The sequence below is a fragment of the Corvus kubaryi genome, unplaced genomic scaffold, assembly GCF_017639235.1.
Source record: "Corvus kubaryi isolate FWS band 111438036 unplaced genomic scaffold, C.kubaryi_AGA036_p1.0 66, whole genome shotgun sequence".
Lineage (NCBI taxonomy): Eukaryota > Metazoa > Chordata > Aves > Passeriformes > Corvidae > Corvus > Corvus kubaryi.
In genome coordinates, this window is record NW_024582054.1 from 15,247,039 (window position 1) to 15,259,112 (window position 12,074).

General features: G+C 39.8%; 1 protein-coding gene across 1 annotated transcript in view; it reads right to left on the bottom strand.

Moving 5' to 3' along the window:
* SPTLC2 (serine palmitoyltransferase long chain base subunit 2) overlaps positions 1–12,074 on the bottom strand; it is an 80,319-nt gene that overhangs the window by 49,017 nt on the left and 19,228 nt on the right. Inside the window, exons 4-8 of the mRNA XM_042047174.1 lie at positions 11,342–11,490; positions 10,895–11,019; positions 6,209–6,302; positions 2,322–2,427; positions 1,272–1,491 (exon numbers count right to left, since the gene is read on the bottom strand). Of these exons, the coding sequence (XP_041903108.1) occupies positions 1,272–1,491; positions 2,322–2,427; positions 6,209–6,302; positions 10,895–11,019; positions 11,342–11,490 (694 nt within the window). The remainder of the gene's footprint in view (positions 1–1,271; positions 1,492–2,321; positions 2,428–6,208; positions 6,303–10,894; positions 11,020–11,341; positions 11,491–12,074) is intronic.

A 12,074-nucleotide genomic window follows, 5' to 3' on the forward strand; every position in this document is an offset into this window, starting at 1 on the left:
ACAAAGGACCAACACACCTTTTATCTAGGCTGCTTGTTAATGGTAATAAAACCATGCTAAGATACCACCCTACCAAAATATTATAAACATCAGTATGAATGCCAGGACAGATTCTGTCTTTTGCTACCATAAAATGAATAATGACAACTCTGTAGCTATCACAAGCTGCAAATGCATTATAAAAATGTGCAGAAGTGTTCTGTGGCTGTCTGCCTAGGGCCAGAGTTAAATGAAAGGAAGTTGTAAAGGGACTTTGAAATAAACTAGGTAAGAAGATTTAAGGCCTCTTACCTCTGAAGCAATCCCTCAATCAGTAGCTAAAACACAGTTGCAAAGGACTCTTAGCTGCTTTACCTTATGCCATGGAGTCAATCCCACTAGCTCACTACCTTTGGAAAAAGATTTATATGATGTTTTTTTCTGGGGAACTTGTCAAAGTATTTTCATCTAACTGCAGTTAACACCCTACAAGGAATATCTCTAAGTTCCATCTCCATTTGGGTTGGTGGAAGTAATTATCCCAATTAATACGTAAAAAATTATTGTCCTGGTAGGAAAATGATAGAATTTTACCCTCAAATGAAGCTTAGAAGCCTGATCTATGAGATCAGATATTTTAGGATATGGGAAAGGTGACACAGGGAATTGTCTACACTATCCCTCTGAGAATTAGAGGTTTGGCAAAGGCAACACCTTCTAGCTGTACTTTCCAATGGAAAAGAGACAGTAGCCAAAAAAACCCCTCTCAAAAGCCCCCAAAACCCCAAACAAACAAAATGCCTAAACAAATAAACAAAAACACCAAAACAATCAACCAGCCAAAAAAGAAAAACGGAAAAGATGTCTTTTCAGAAAGCAAACTGTTTGCACCATGGGGAAATCAATTCTACCAGACCAATCTAAGAGGATCTTCCTCCAAACAGGTTGAAAAACTTAAGCTTTTGGCATTCTTCCTTCAAGTCTCATTAAAAGTAACATCAAGAAATCCCAGCTTCCTGGCTCCTAGCAGTTCCTAGAAAGATATTACATCACTACTGTACACTCTGCAAAATGAGATCATCATGTGAGACCTAAATGATTATGAGGTATTTTACTAGACTAGACTCTTCTGCACTGCAGACTTTCACAGTATTAGACAGTATGTAAAATTATGAAACAAATGGACAGTAGGGTACTTGATGAGTAGATTAACTTTGAAATGCTTACTGAAGAGTTCCACCACCTGTCTGAAATGGACTTCACCACCAACCGTGAGATTCCCAGCTTTTTACCTTCTTGCCCCCAATGTATCCTCCTGCAGCTCCAAAGCTTTTGGTGAATGTTCCCATCATAACATCCACATCTTCAGGACTGAGTCCAAAATACTCCACTACACCCCGGCCACTGGGACCCAGGGCACCTATACTATGAGCTTCATCAAGGTACAGATAGGATTTGTACTTCTTCTTAAGGGCAATCACTTCAGGCAAACGGACTATGGATCCCTCCATACTGTTAAGAAACAAAAATTCAGTATAAGTTGATTTCATAGTTGGGACCACCTTATAGAGCCTAAAGTCACTAAGCTTTCATTTCTTCACTCTTTCAGTAATTACAAACACCTAAAATTTGCTAGACACATCACAGTCTGCAGAGATGCACCTCTCCTCCTTGTACCTGGGGCCCAGATCTCTACTTTCTACCTGTTCAGCATGTCTGGGATACTGACATACAGACTAAACAGTAGTGGCAACAGTAACTTAGGGCACAGGAATGTGTTCAGTGATAATTCATTTATAAAATTATCTCAATTTTACTTCTACCCTAATGTCAGTATTCTGACTTGACATCTACTTACCTGATGCTTCTAAGAACTGACTAGGCTCCCATTAGTAACACTCCAAAACACCCCATTTTGTGCTGAAAGTCACCATGATTTAAATGCCTAACATAGCTATGCCTACTGCTCCTATTCACTCTTCGCAAAAACTTTAAATTGTGCAATTCCATTCACACTAGCATAATCTAATGAGCACAGAAAGAATGAAATGGACAAGCAACTTAAGACCTCAGCTCTGAGAAAAATAATCCGTTTTGATTAATTAATTTCTACAATCTAATCAGGATGTGGGAAACATTGTGATAACACCAGGTGCAGCTATAGTTCTAGCAACAGAAAGCCCAGGATGTGAGACATACACAGTGTAATTTAATTCACAGATGAGACTAATGAAATAACTATGAAGTGACAATATTCATAGTTTGATTTGGCAAAGAAACCCAAAAACTAAGCATTTAGATCTCATGTGGAGGGTCTTAGGAATATAAAGAATAGTTTGTACCTGTATATTCCTTCCACCAAGATAAGAATTTTTTTCCAGGGCCTCCGTGTACGAGGTTGCCCATGCACAATAGCATCTTTGAGCAGCTTCTCCAGGCTTTGCATATCTGCGCCAGAAATTACTGTTAAATGGTACCAAAACAGCTACTAGCTTGAGCTTTGACATGACTAAAGACAGCAATACTCCAGAAAGGCACAAATTGCTCCAGGGTGGAGGACAGACCATACACAAGTCAACAAGCACAGGCTTCATCTACCTACAGGCCCATGGATGAGCTTGAAGGGAATAGGTAACTGTATGAACTCCAAGGAAGAATGTCATCATTCTAAACTAAAACAGAAGTTAGAACATTAGGCACAAACAAAGAAAGCGGGGGAAAAAAAAAAGATAAAAGGAAGATATCTCATTCTGATGAAAAGAGAAGGCAATTTAGGTAGTAAGAATGTCCTTGTGGATAGAAATAATTCAGAACAGAACAACAGAATAGAGTTAGAACACAACAAGTTCAAGGATAATCAATTAAAGATAAGTAGAAGATAGACCAGAGTGCAGGAAAAGAATCAGGGCAAGTGTACTTTTTTCCTTTGTTTACAACTGAAGGTATTGGAAGTGTGGAACAGGAAGCTTCTAAACCAAAAGGAGAAAAGGGAAAAAAGAGAACCACCAGTGTAGGAAAGCGGACAATGTTCAGCATATCAGAAACTAGGCAGATGACGCTGTTAGGAGAAATGTATTCTGAGATCTTACTAACTTTGGCTACAAACACTTGACGTGAGTCCTAAGAGACCTAAGTAATGGGAACAAATACATACACGTGGAATCAGTCCCGAAAAAAAACTGAGGAAAGGAGTGAAGATGGGATTAATCAAAGCATAAAAGCCAAGTGCTGAGCAAGAGACAGATCTAAACACTAGGGCATGAAAAAGAGCACACATTAAATGAAAAGAGCATTGGTAGACTAGGGCAGTTGTAGCAGCAAGAGGAACTTGTGAACTAGATCTAGACTAAAAACTACACAGCAAAGTAGGTCAGTTAATGGACTGTTAAAGGACAGCTAGCATTAAGAAAGTCAACGATGAAGAAATCTGCAGTGTAGTCCCTGTCTCCAACAGGTCTCTCAATGAAGGAAAGACAAGGTTAGTGCAGTTAGGGAGAACAATGGAAAATAAACTTCTACTCTGATTTTTCAGGAAGGAGGGGAAGATTAGTCTGACCTTAATAAAAAGGACAAACTACAGAATAGAGCAGGAAAAAAATAAAAACATTGAACATGGAATTTCAGGGGAATTTTTCATTCCCCCCTCCCTCCCACTTCTAAAAACCTGAGTATGAATGAAGCCATTAACATCTCGAGAAAATGACGTTAAAAAGGCAGCACAGAGTGTAACAAGAGTAAGACTGAGAACACATACAGAAATATGAATTGAACATCATCTTGACAGGCCAAGACCACTGTTTGCATTTTGCCTTGATTCTAATCTGCCATTACATTCTCTTCCACAGAAACCCACCATCTAGAATGTTTCTAGAATATTCCCCAATTTCACCAGTGCTAATTTGTACCCCATGCCGACAAATCATCTATTTTTCATCACAGCAGCTTCTAAGTCCTTCTCCTCATAGCCAGAACTATGTTTGTCACCAATGTTCTCTGAAATTCTGCAACTGGATGTAATGTTCAGAAGTATGTCTATACAAATGCAGAAGTTGAATGCAAAACTTTTGTGATGCTGCTCAGCAACCAAAATTTACAAATACATTATGTATTGGTTTGGCACGGCCTGGTTTTATGTAGCAGAGGGGCCACAAAGGTGGCTCCTGCGAGGAAGCTGCTGGAAGCTTCCACCATTGGCAGAGCCAATGGCTGATGGCTCTGAAGATGGACACGCTGCTGGCCAAAACTGGGCCAATGAGAGAGGTTGGTAACACCTCTGTGATGACATATTTAAGACAAAAATCAAAACGAAGTCACAAGGTTTTTGATTCTAGTCAAAAGAAGAGGAGGAGGTGAGAACATGTGAGGGAAAACAACATGGAGACACCAAGGTCAGTGGAGAAGGAGGGGCAGGAGGTGCTCCAGGCGCCAGAGCCGAGGTTCCTCTGCAGGCCGTGGTGCAGCCCATGGTGCAGCAGCTGTGCCCCTGCAGCCCGTGGGGATCCACGGGGGATGCAGAGATCCACCCGCAGCCCGTGGGGATCCACGGGGGATGCAGAGATCCACCCGCAGCCCGTGGGGGAGGTGCCCGTGCCGGAGCGGGTGGATGCCTGGAGGAGGCTGTGATCCAGTGGGAGACCCGCTGGAGAGAGAGGGCCCTGCTGCCAGGCTGGAGCAGCCTGTCCTTGGGGGACTGCACCCCGAGGAAGGAGAGAGCCCCGGCGCAGCAGTTTGGGAGGGCTGTGGGCCCGTGGGAGGGGCTCACGCTGCAGCAGGGGCGGTGCGGCCGCTGCTCGGGAGAGAGGGCCCACGCCAGGGAAGTTCAGGAGAACTGTCTCCCGTGGGAGGGACCCACGGCCTCACAGGGGAAGACTCCTCTCCTGGAGCAGCGGAAGGAAATCCCGGTGATGGACTGACCAAACCCCCAGGCCCTGTCTCCTGTGCTGTCGGTGGGAAGGAGAGAGGGGCAGGGGGAAGGTGTTCTAAGGGCTTATTTTGCTTCTCATTATCCTCCTCTGATTCTGTTAGTAATAAATTCACTTTACAGCTTAAGTTGAGCCTGTTTTGCCCTTGAAGTGTTTCTCCCAGTCCTTATCTCACTCATGAAGCATTCGTTGATTTTTTTTTTTCCTTTTCCCTCCTCTGCCCAGCTGTGGCAGGGGAGGGTGAGCGAGCAGCTCTTGTGGGTGCCTGGTATTGGGCCAGCATCCAACCACAACAAATTAAAAAGAAAAAAATGAATGTTACAATAAGCTCTACTTTTTTGTAAAACAAATTATTTCAAATGATAGAAAACAAGAAAGAGTGAACACAAAAGAAACAGTAAGCACAGCAGAGAGAATCCACACTATCAAGTAGGACAAAGAAAAAAAAAATTTCAGTCACCCAAGTTTTGCTGTTATCACCACACACTTCAAAGAGAGCAAGAGCCATGGTGATCTCAGAGACTGACACTATAAAGAGTGTTAGGAGTACCTGAAGAACGAAGGTTGTGGCCTTACTAGTCAAGAACAACCAGGTACCTCTTTCATCAAGAGTGAGAGAAGGAAATCCTAGGTAGTTTTAACCTGAAAGTTATTATAAATACCTCCTTTGGAGGAAGATGAAACTAGAAAGTTAAAAAATCTGTGTATTTTGGAAACAAATACTTAAAGCAAGTAATTCAATAAACTTAATCTACGCTTCATGTCCCAAAAATTCTTTTAGTACTACATTGTGCCAATTCAATGTTTATTCAATTCAATGTTTAGCTAGGACATCTGCAATCATAAGCTTTTGTTACTGTAGGAGCATGTTAGCATCTAGTTCTAAAATTAAACTTCCTTATCCCCCAAATTGTAACCTAGGCCCCTACAAGACTGCATTATTATGTGACACAGACTGTTAGAATAGTCTAACCATGCTGAGCTACCCAAGCACGGTAGAACAAGAAACCATGTTAAAACACCAGTGCCCCTAGAGTTGCCAAAAGGTAGCATGTTCTTCTCCATATGCAGAAGATGTAAGCCAGAACAGCTTCAGGATAAAAGTGTTATTAGTTGGGACTGAACATATAAAAAAATATCCTATTCAGGATGATTCTGCTTTCAGTAGCAGCAGACTTCTGACCTTTCAGGTAACTAGCAATTGATTTCCTTGCATGAAATTGGATTTCCAACTGTTAGAAGATAGAAAAGATTGTATTTGATCTATAGCATCTGCAGAAAGGCAGAGTCCACCATCTGATACTTACTGTTGTGCTTAAAGATTCGAATCGTTGCTCCTGACAGTCTTGCTCCAAGCACTAGTGATGCATGATTCAGTTCATCACTCAAAATCAGACAGCCCTGAATTAGAAGAGGAAAGAGGAAGATATTGAAAAGGTTATGTTTCACAGCCAAGCATGTAACACCTTTCAGCTCTGAAGTGCTTCAAGATCATTTAAGAAAAAAAAATTCTATCATAAATGCAGCTAGTCCAGGCAAGACTTGCTAAGACCCAATTTGCAGCCTTATTATGGCAAATAAAAATACACAACTTCTCTTAACTGAAAGAACCACTTAAGTTTCACTTTTGCTGGAAGTCCTGCAGATGAATCTGCCTGAATATCTCATGCTGCTGCTGAGTACTCATCCTCCTATGCAGTCAGGTAAAACAGGGAGCAGAGCAGCTTACCACAGTTCACTCAGCAAGTCTACAGTGCTGCTAAGAAACAGGACACAGAAGTCCTAGATTAAAGGCCTTATCCAAGTTGCGCTATTTCTTACATTAGGAAGCAACCACTGACTAAACCCATGTGTAGATGGAGGTAATATACAAGGGGCAGAAAGTGGAAAACAAAATTGCATTGTGAAATGAAGAAGTTTTCTGAAGCCATTAAACATGACATTGAATTCATTTGCTTTTTCAAAAAACCAGATGATAAATCCTTGGACAAACATTAAACCAGGACATGTATGCTTTGAGAGCAGTGATGATTACAGGTCAATAACTGATATGCTGAACATTCAGTCACAGCGTTACCACTGTGGACTACAGGAATGTATATTGGGGGATTAATATATAAGGGAGCAACAATATTTCTAAATAACCTTGGTCCACTCCAATTACTATGCAAATGTGCTGCAACTTTAAAAGTGACTTTGCTCAGTTAAAAATCTAGAAAGGGTGTCAAAATGATGAAGATCTAGCACTGAAAGATGGTCATTCCATGCTTCTCTAATAACAACTGATGGAGGGAATAATCAAGAGGATTTCTTCTCTGCAATGGGAATTACTAGAAACAACTGTGAAAAGCATTGCCTATAGTTATAGGAGTGTCACAGACAACAGTATTTTCTCCAAAATAAAGGAAACTGCACTAGAATTGCGATGAACTTAGAAACATTCTACATTCTGAGAAAGCTCAAGACTGGCTTTCGTCAGAAACTGCAATAAATGCCATGTGTTCATACGGCTGCTACAAACATTCACATTACATAGTTCATAGACTTTGGCATATGCAGTATGAAAACTTCCAACTAGTGTTTGCTCTTTGGAACTACTATATCAGACCATGTATACATCAGAGGGCATTGCTGTTAAACACCACTGTATCAAAAAACATGAATATAATAATCCAGTACTAGTATCCTTCTTGGAATGGTAGAAAGCTGATGATAGATTAAAAAAAAAAAAAAAAAAGAAGAGGAAGCAGAGATTAATAGTCTAGAAAAAGCTTTTCCATAAAAACAAGGACAAGCATTTGACGGAGAAAGTAGACCTAACAAATTGATCAGCAGCAGCAGCCTCTTTTCACCCCCTGCTAACAGGACATTCATTTAGAAACAAATTAATTTGAAACTGAAGAAGTAGTAAAGAGTCTAATACTGTCTGCCTGTAGAGAGAGGGCCATGGATCACATAAGCCACTGGCACAGCAATCCCTGATGATCATATGTAAAATTGGGTGCCGCTACTACAATAAGACTTCACTAGCATTTATGAGCTAATTTACATTTGAGAAAGCATCCAGGACAAGGCTAACAGTAACTGGAGGTAACACTACTTGGGCTCTAGAAAAACATTTTAGTGAAGATCAGGCTTACCACCACATCCTACAAGGTCTATTGAAGTGAATGCCACATTTTACCACAGAGTGCTATGGACATAAATCGTGTAATTCAGTCCTGAGCACTTAATTTCACAACCCACCTATGTATGGAAATTAATTTACTTTCTTACAACCAAAAAAAAATCCTTCAAGCATCATTGTTCTAACTCAACTGTCTAGTCTCTCAATCCAGAGCTATGATAAAAAGTTCCGTGCTAAAGGCAGTACAGAATGGTGTTACTAACTAACTACACTAATGACACTTCCTGACTACATTATGCTAACTACATTAATGGCACTTACTCCAAAACAGGCAAGTTTGAGAGTCTAGCTTAGCCTCAAATGGTCTAACAACTTCTAAGTAACCCTCAAATTTCCCATTATCTGTGGTCTAGACTCAGCATACTTGGCAGTGACTGTACCAGGCACATGACAACTTGGCTGTAAACAGAGGGTGTCTACTGATGAAAACTACCAGGTGCAGAAAGACCTGGTTTTAGTGATGCTTTAACAGTGCTGAAATACAACTTTCAGTCTACACCAACTATACCTATTAACAGCAGCTTCTACTAAGCAGATGCTGAAAACAAGGCACAGTGAATAAAGATCAACTAAGTAATGATAAAGCTTTTGAATTCCTTTTGCTGACTAATGCTGATCAAATTATGGCGTAGAGATGGATCTAGGATAGTCAAACTGTATTTGTTGCTATTAAAAGAGGATTCAGTAGGAACATAAACTAAGTGCTTCACGATTCCACAGAGCAGAAAAAGAACAGGTGGTCCAGTATATGTGAGCAACTACACTCAATAGCTTGTTTTTAGCTAATTAAATAGTAATAGAGGAATCCAGATATCATTAACGTCAAACATATCTTGTGTTCCAGGCAGCTTTGCAGTTGAAAACGTTAAGTAGGACATGCAGAAAGACACAAACAGTCTTAAAAAAAAAATTAGCCCAAGAGTTTAATCAAGCATGGGAATCTCTGAGCTTTACTGAGGACTACCAAAGCATTGCCAAACAGGTCGTGCACACACAATTAATTGTGTACTGGGTGGTGCCAGAATTCAGGATTTATGTGTCCTTATTTGCAGACAATGAAGAAATCAAATGTGCAGTGAGAAGCAACTTCAGGCAGCCAAAAAAAAAAACATTTAGTGAACATTCTGAGCTGCAAAATGGTTCATCTGACAAGAACTTTTCTTCACTAGAGTGTGTTTTCTGTTTGGAGTATCCACCTGAGTATAAGGACACTTGTATTGTTATAAGGCAGAAGCTTCTTACTACTTTATTTCAAGTGTACAAAAAACTAAGTATCCTCATGACTAACCCAACACAGACTGCTGTACCCATTTATGACAAGAGTTGGCTTAGTAAATGTACAAGGGAGCTGTATAAAAATAGGTATGTTACGTGCCTTGAAATTTACTGTTCAGATTTTCTCAATGGTTGTAAAACCTATTGAAGTTCAAAGGTGAAAACTCAGGATCTGAGTAAGGTGTCTCGAGGGTATTCTCATAAGGCATTGAAGATATACAGAAGATATGCTCCACATAGAAAAAGAGATCGAGTAAGTTTGCAGGAATGAGTAATTTGTACTGACAACAACCAGCAATCTACTTAAATGTATCTGACAGTGTGTACTAAAACTGAAAGGTCTCACAGAAATCATTAATCATTTTTCTGTTGAACATAAAACTGGAGAGAAGTGGAAAGACAAAGAGCCAAAAAATGCAGGTAAAAGATATGTCAGAAGTAACACAAGTGCTCAGATTTATAGCATTGCAGAAGTATTTGACTCCAGAAAGACTAGATTTGAAGCACATCAGACTCAAAAATGTTGGTTTTTTTTTTATTGTGCAAAGCATTTCATATTTAAAATTTAACAGACCAAAAGAAAAGGCACATTATTTAGACAGTGCTACTTCCTTGTTACAAAAAAAAAAAAAATAGCATGCAGGAAGACACTGCAGCTAATCGGACAGAATCACCAGGAAGAAAAGTTGCCAGGAAGAACGAGACAGCAAATTTATAATCTGTAGATACTGCAAGAGGAAGATTTACAAAGTAGTATCAGGAAGTGAAAAAATAAATAAATTAAATAAAAGGAAAATAATTCACTACACAGGGACAAAGAATTTCAATAGACTAGTAGTATTAGGGTGACAGTGAATAATTAAAAAAAAAACCACCTGTTCCAGTCCTTACATTATTTTACTCTATGGAGGAGCTAAGAGAACATATATTTTGCCTTAGAAGATGCAAACAAAAATTTCACTATTATTTCATTTTCCAATAACTAAAAAAACATAGTTGGAGATACTGGACACTCAGACTAATTGTCTACTGTTTTATGAGGCACACATCATGAGTCTTTACTTATTTGACCTTATTTCCCTCAAACAACTTTGGTACTTCTTCAAAGGGAGGATCTTTTAGCTGTCACTCAAAGGTAATAAATTCTCCATGTACCAATATGCAATTCAGCTTATCTGTGTATCTGACACAGTCAGTTCTTAGTGTCTCAAAAACACCAAAGTACCTCCAGCCAATCAGTCTGTTAATCAGCCACCATTTCACACACCAAGGAATAGCCTGAAAAAGCAAGACTTAACATGCTAGGCTTTTTGCCAGAGAGAAAGTTCTGGGCTGCTACTGGTCCCATGGATGCTGTTTCCAGAAGAGATTTTTGCAATGGTTAGAGATGCACACTGTGACCTACAGCTTCCACAGAGAATATCTGCAGGGGTTGCCACTGAGGAAACACAAAAGCAAACAAGTAGCTTTTAGAAAATTCAACCACTAGAATCTTTGTTAGGTGAGCTTTGGTCCATGACTTAAGCCATACCTTGCCAACTAAAGCAGGAATGTTCATAGAGTTAGTTGCAAATCCCATTCCATATGCCATTGCAGATTCCACACCTAGGAACCTGGCAACTAGCTTTTCCAGCTCCTCATGCTTGTCCAAGTTTCCTGCACATAAAACAAATGGGAAATGCAGAGTAAGCAGAAGCTTTCACTATTGCTAAATTCTGCAAAAAGAATTTCCACCAACCAAGCTACGCTTTCTTTAAAGGCCCCTAAGGGAACACTGAAAAAACCCCATATATGAAAACATAAGACAACTGCTGTGCAATGTAAATCCAGGGAGTCAATTTGTCCTCACTGAAGTAAAAGTTTCTTTATTGGTTAGACTAAAGTTCAATGCTGGAACGATTAATGGTTCAAAGACCTGCAATCAGATACAGACTTTGAAATACACATTCAGGGAACATACTATCATCCTCCAACTTACCCATCTCCTGCCTAGTGCTGCACACCCCAGCTCCATACTGGGACAGAACTTTAGCAGCTGCTTCTTGACAAGCCCCAGCCTTCTGTGCAAATCCAAGGTAGTTGTAGGAACCCATATTTATAATGTCTTTTATCACTCTCCCTGTGTACCTGTGTTTTAAAAACAGCATAAGTTAGGATACCCAAAATTTAAAAACTTATTTACACCAGAAGATTATTATTTCACTTTCCTAGACTATACACTGAAATGTTAAAACTCAATAGAACCGAACATTATTTCAGTACTGCCTCTCATCATCAAACTGCAACAATCAGTGAAAAAGATTCTTTCCCTATCTTACAATCTCAAATTAATTCCCAGGAGAGTTTACATTTAAAGGTGAATTTGCTATCATATATAAAATTGCTTGAGGCTTCTCAAAGCATCTGTTGCTCTGACATGTTTCCCCCTCCATCCCAGAAGCATACAAGTTTTTTTTCAATTACAAAATAACACCTCTCTATCAATTAACTTGGCAGCCCCTCAAGCGGGATATCCTCTAACCACAGAAAGGAAACACATCTGGCACTTCTGTGCTAACAATACGTGACAAGGAGAACAAGGAAGAAGTTTAGCAGAAAAAAATCTGTTTTAATTCTTTTGCCCTTGAAAGCCAAGAAGAGACACAACTAGTTTCACCAAGTACTGTGCTGCAAACCTCTTCACATCAAACTGGTGATATGTCATTTCCAAT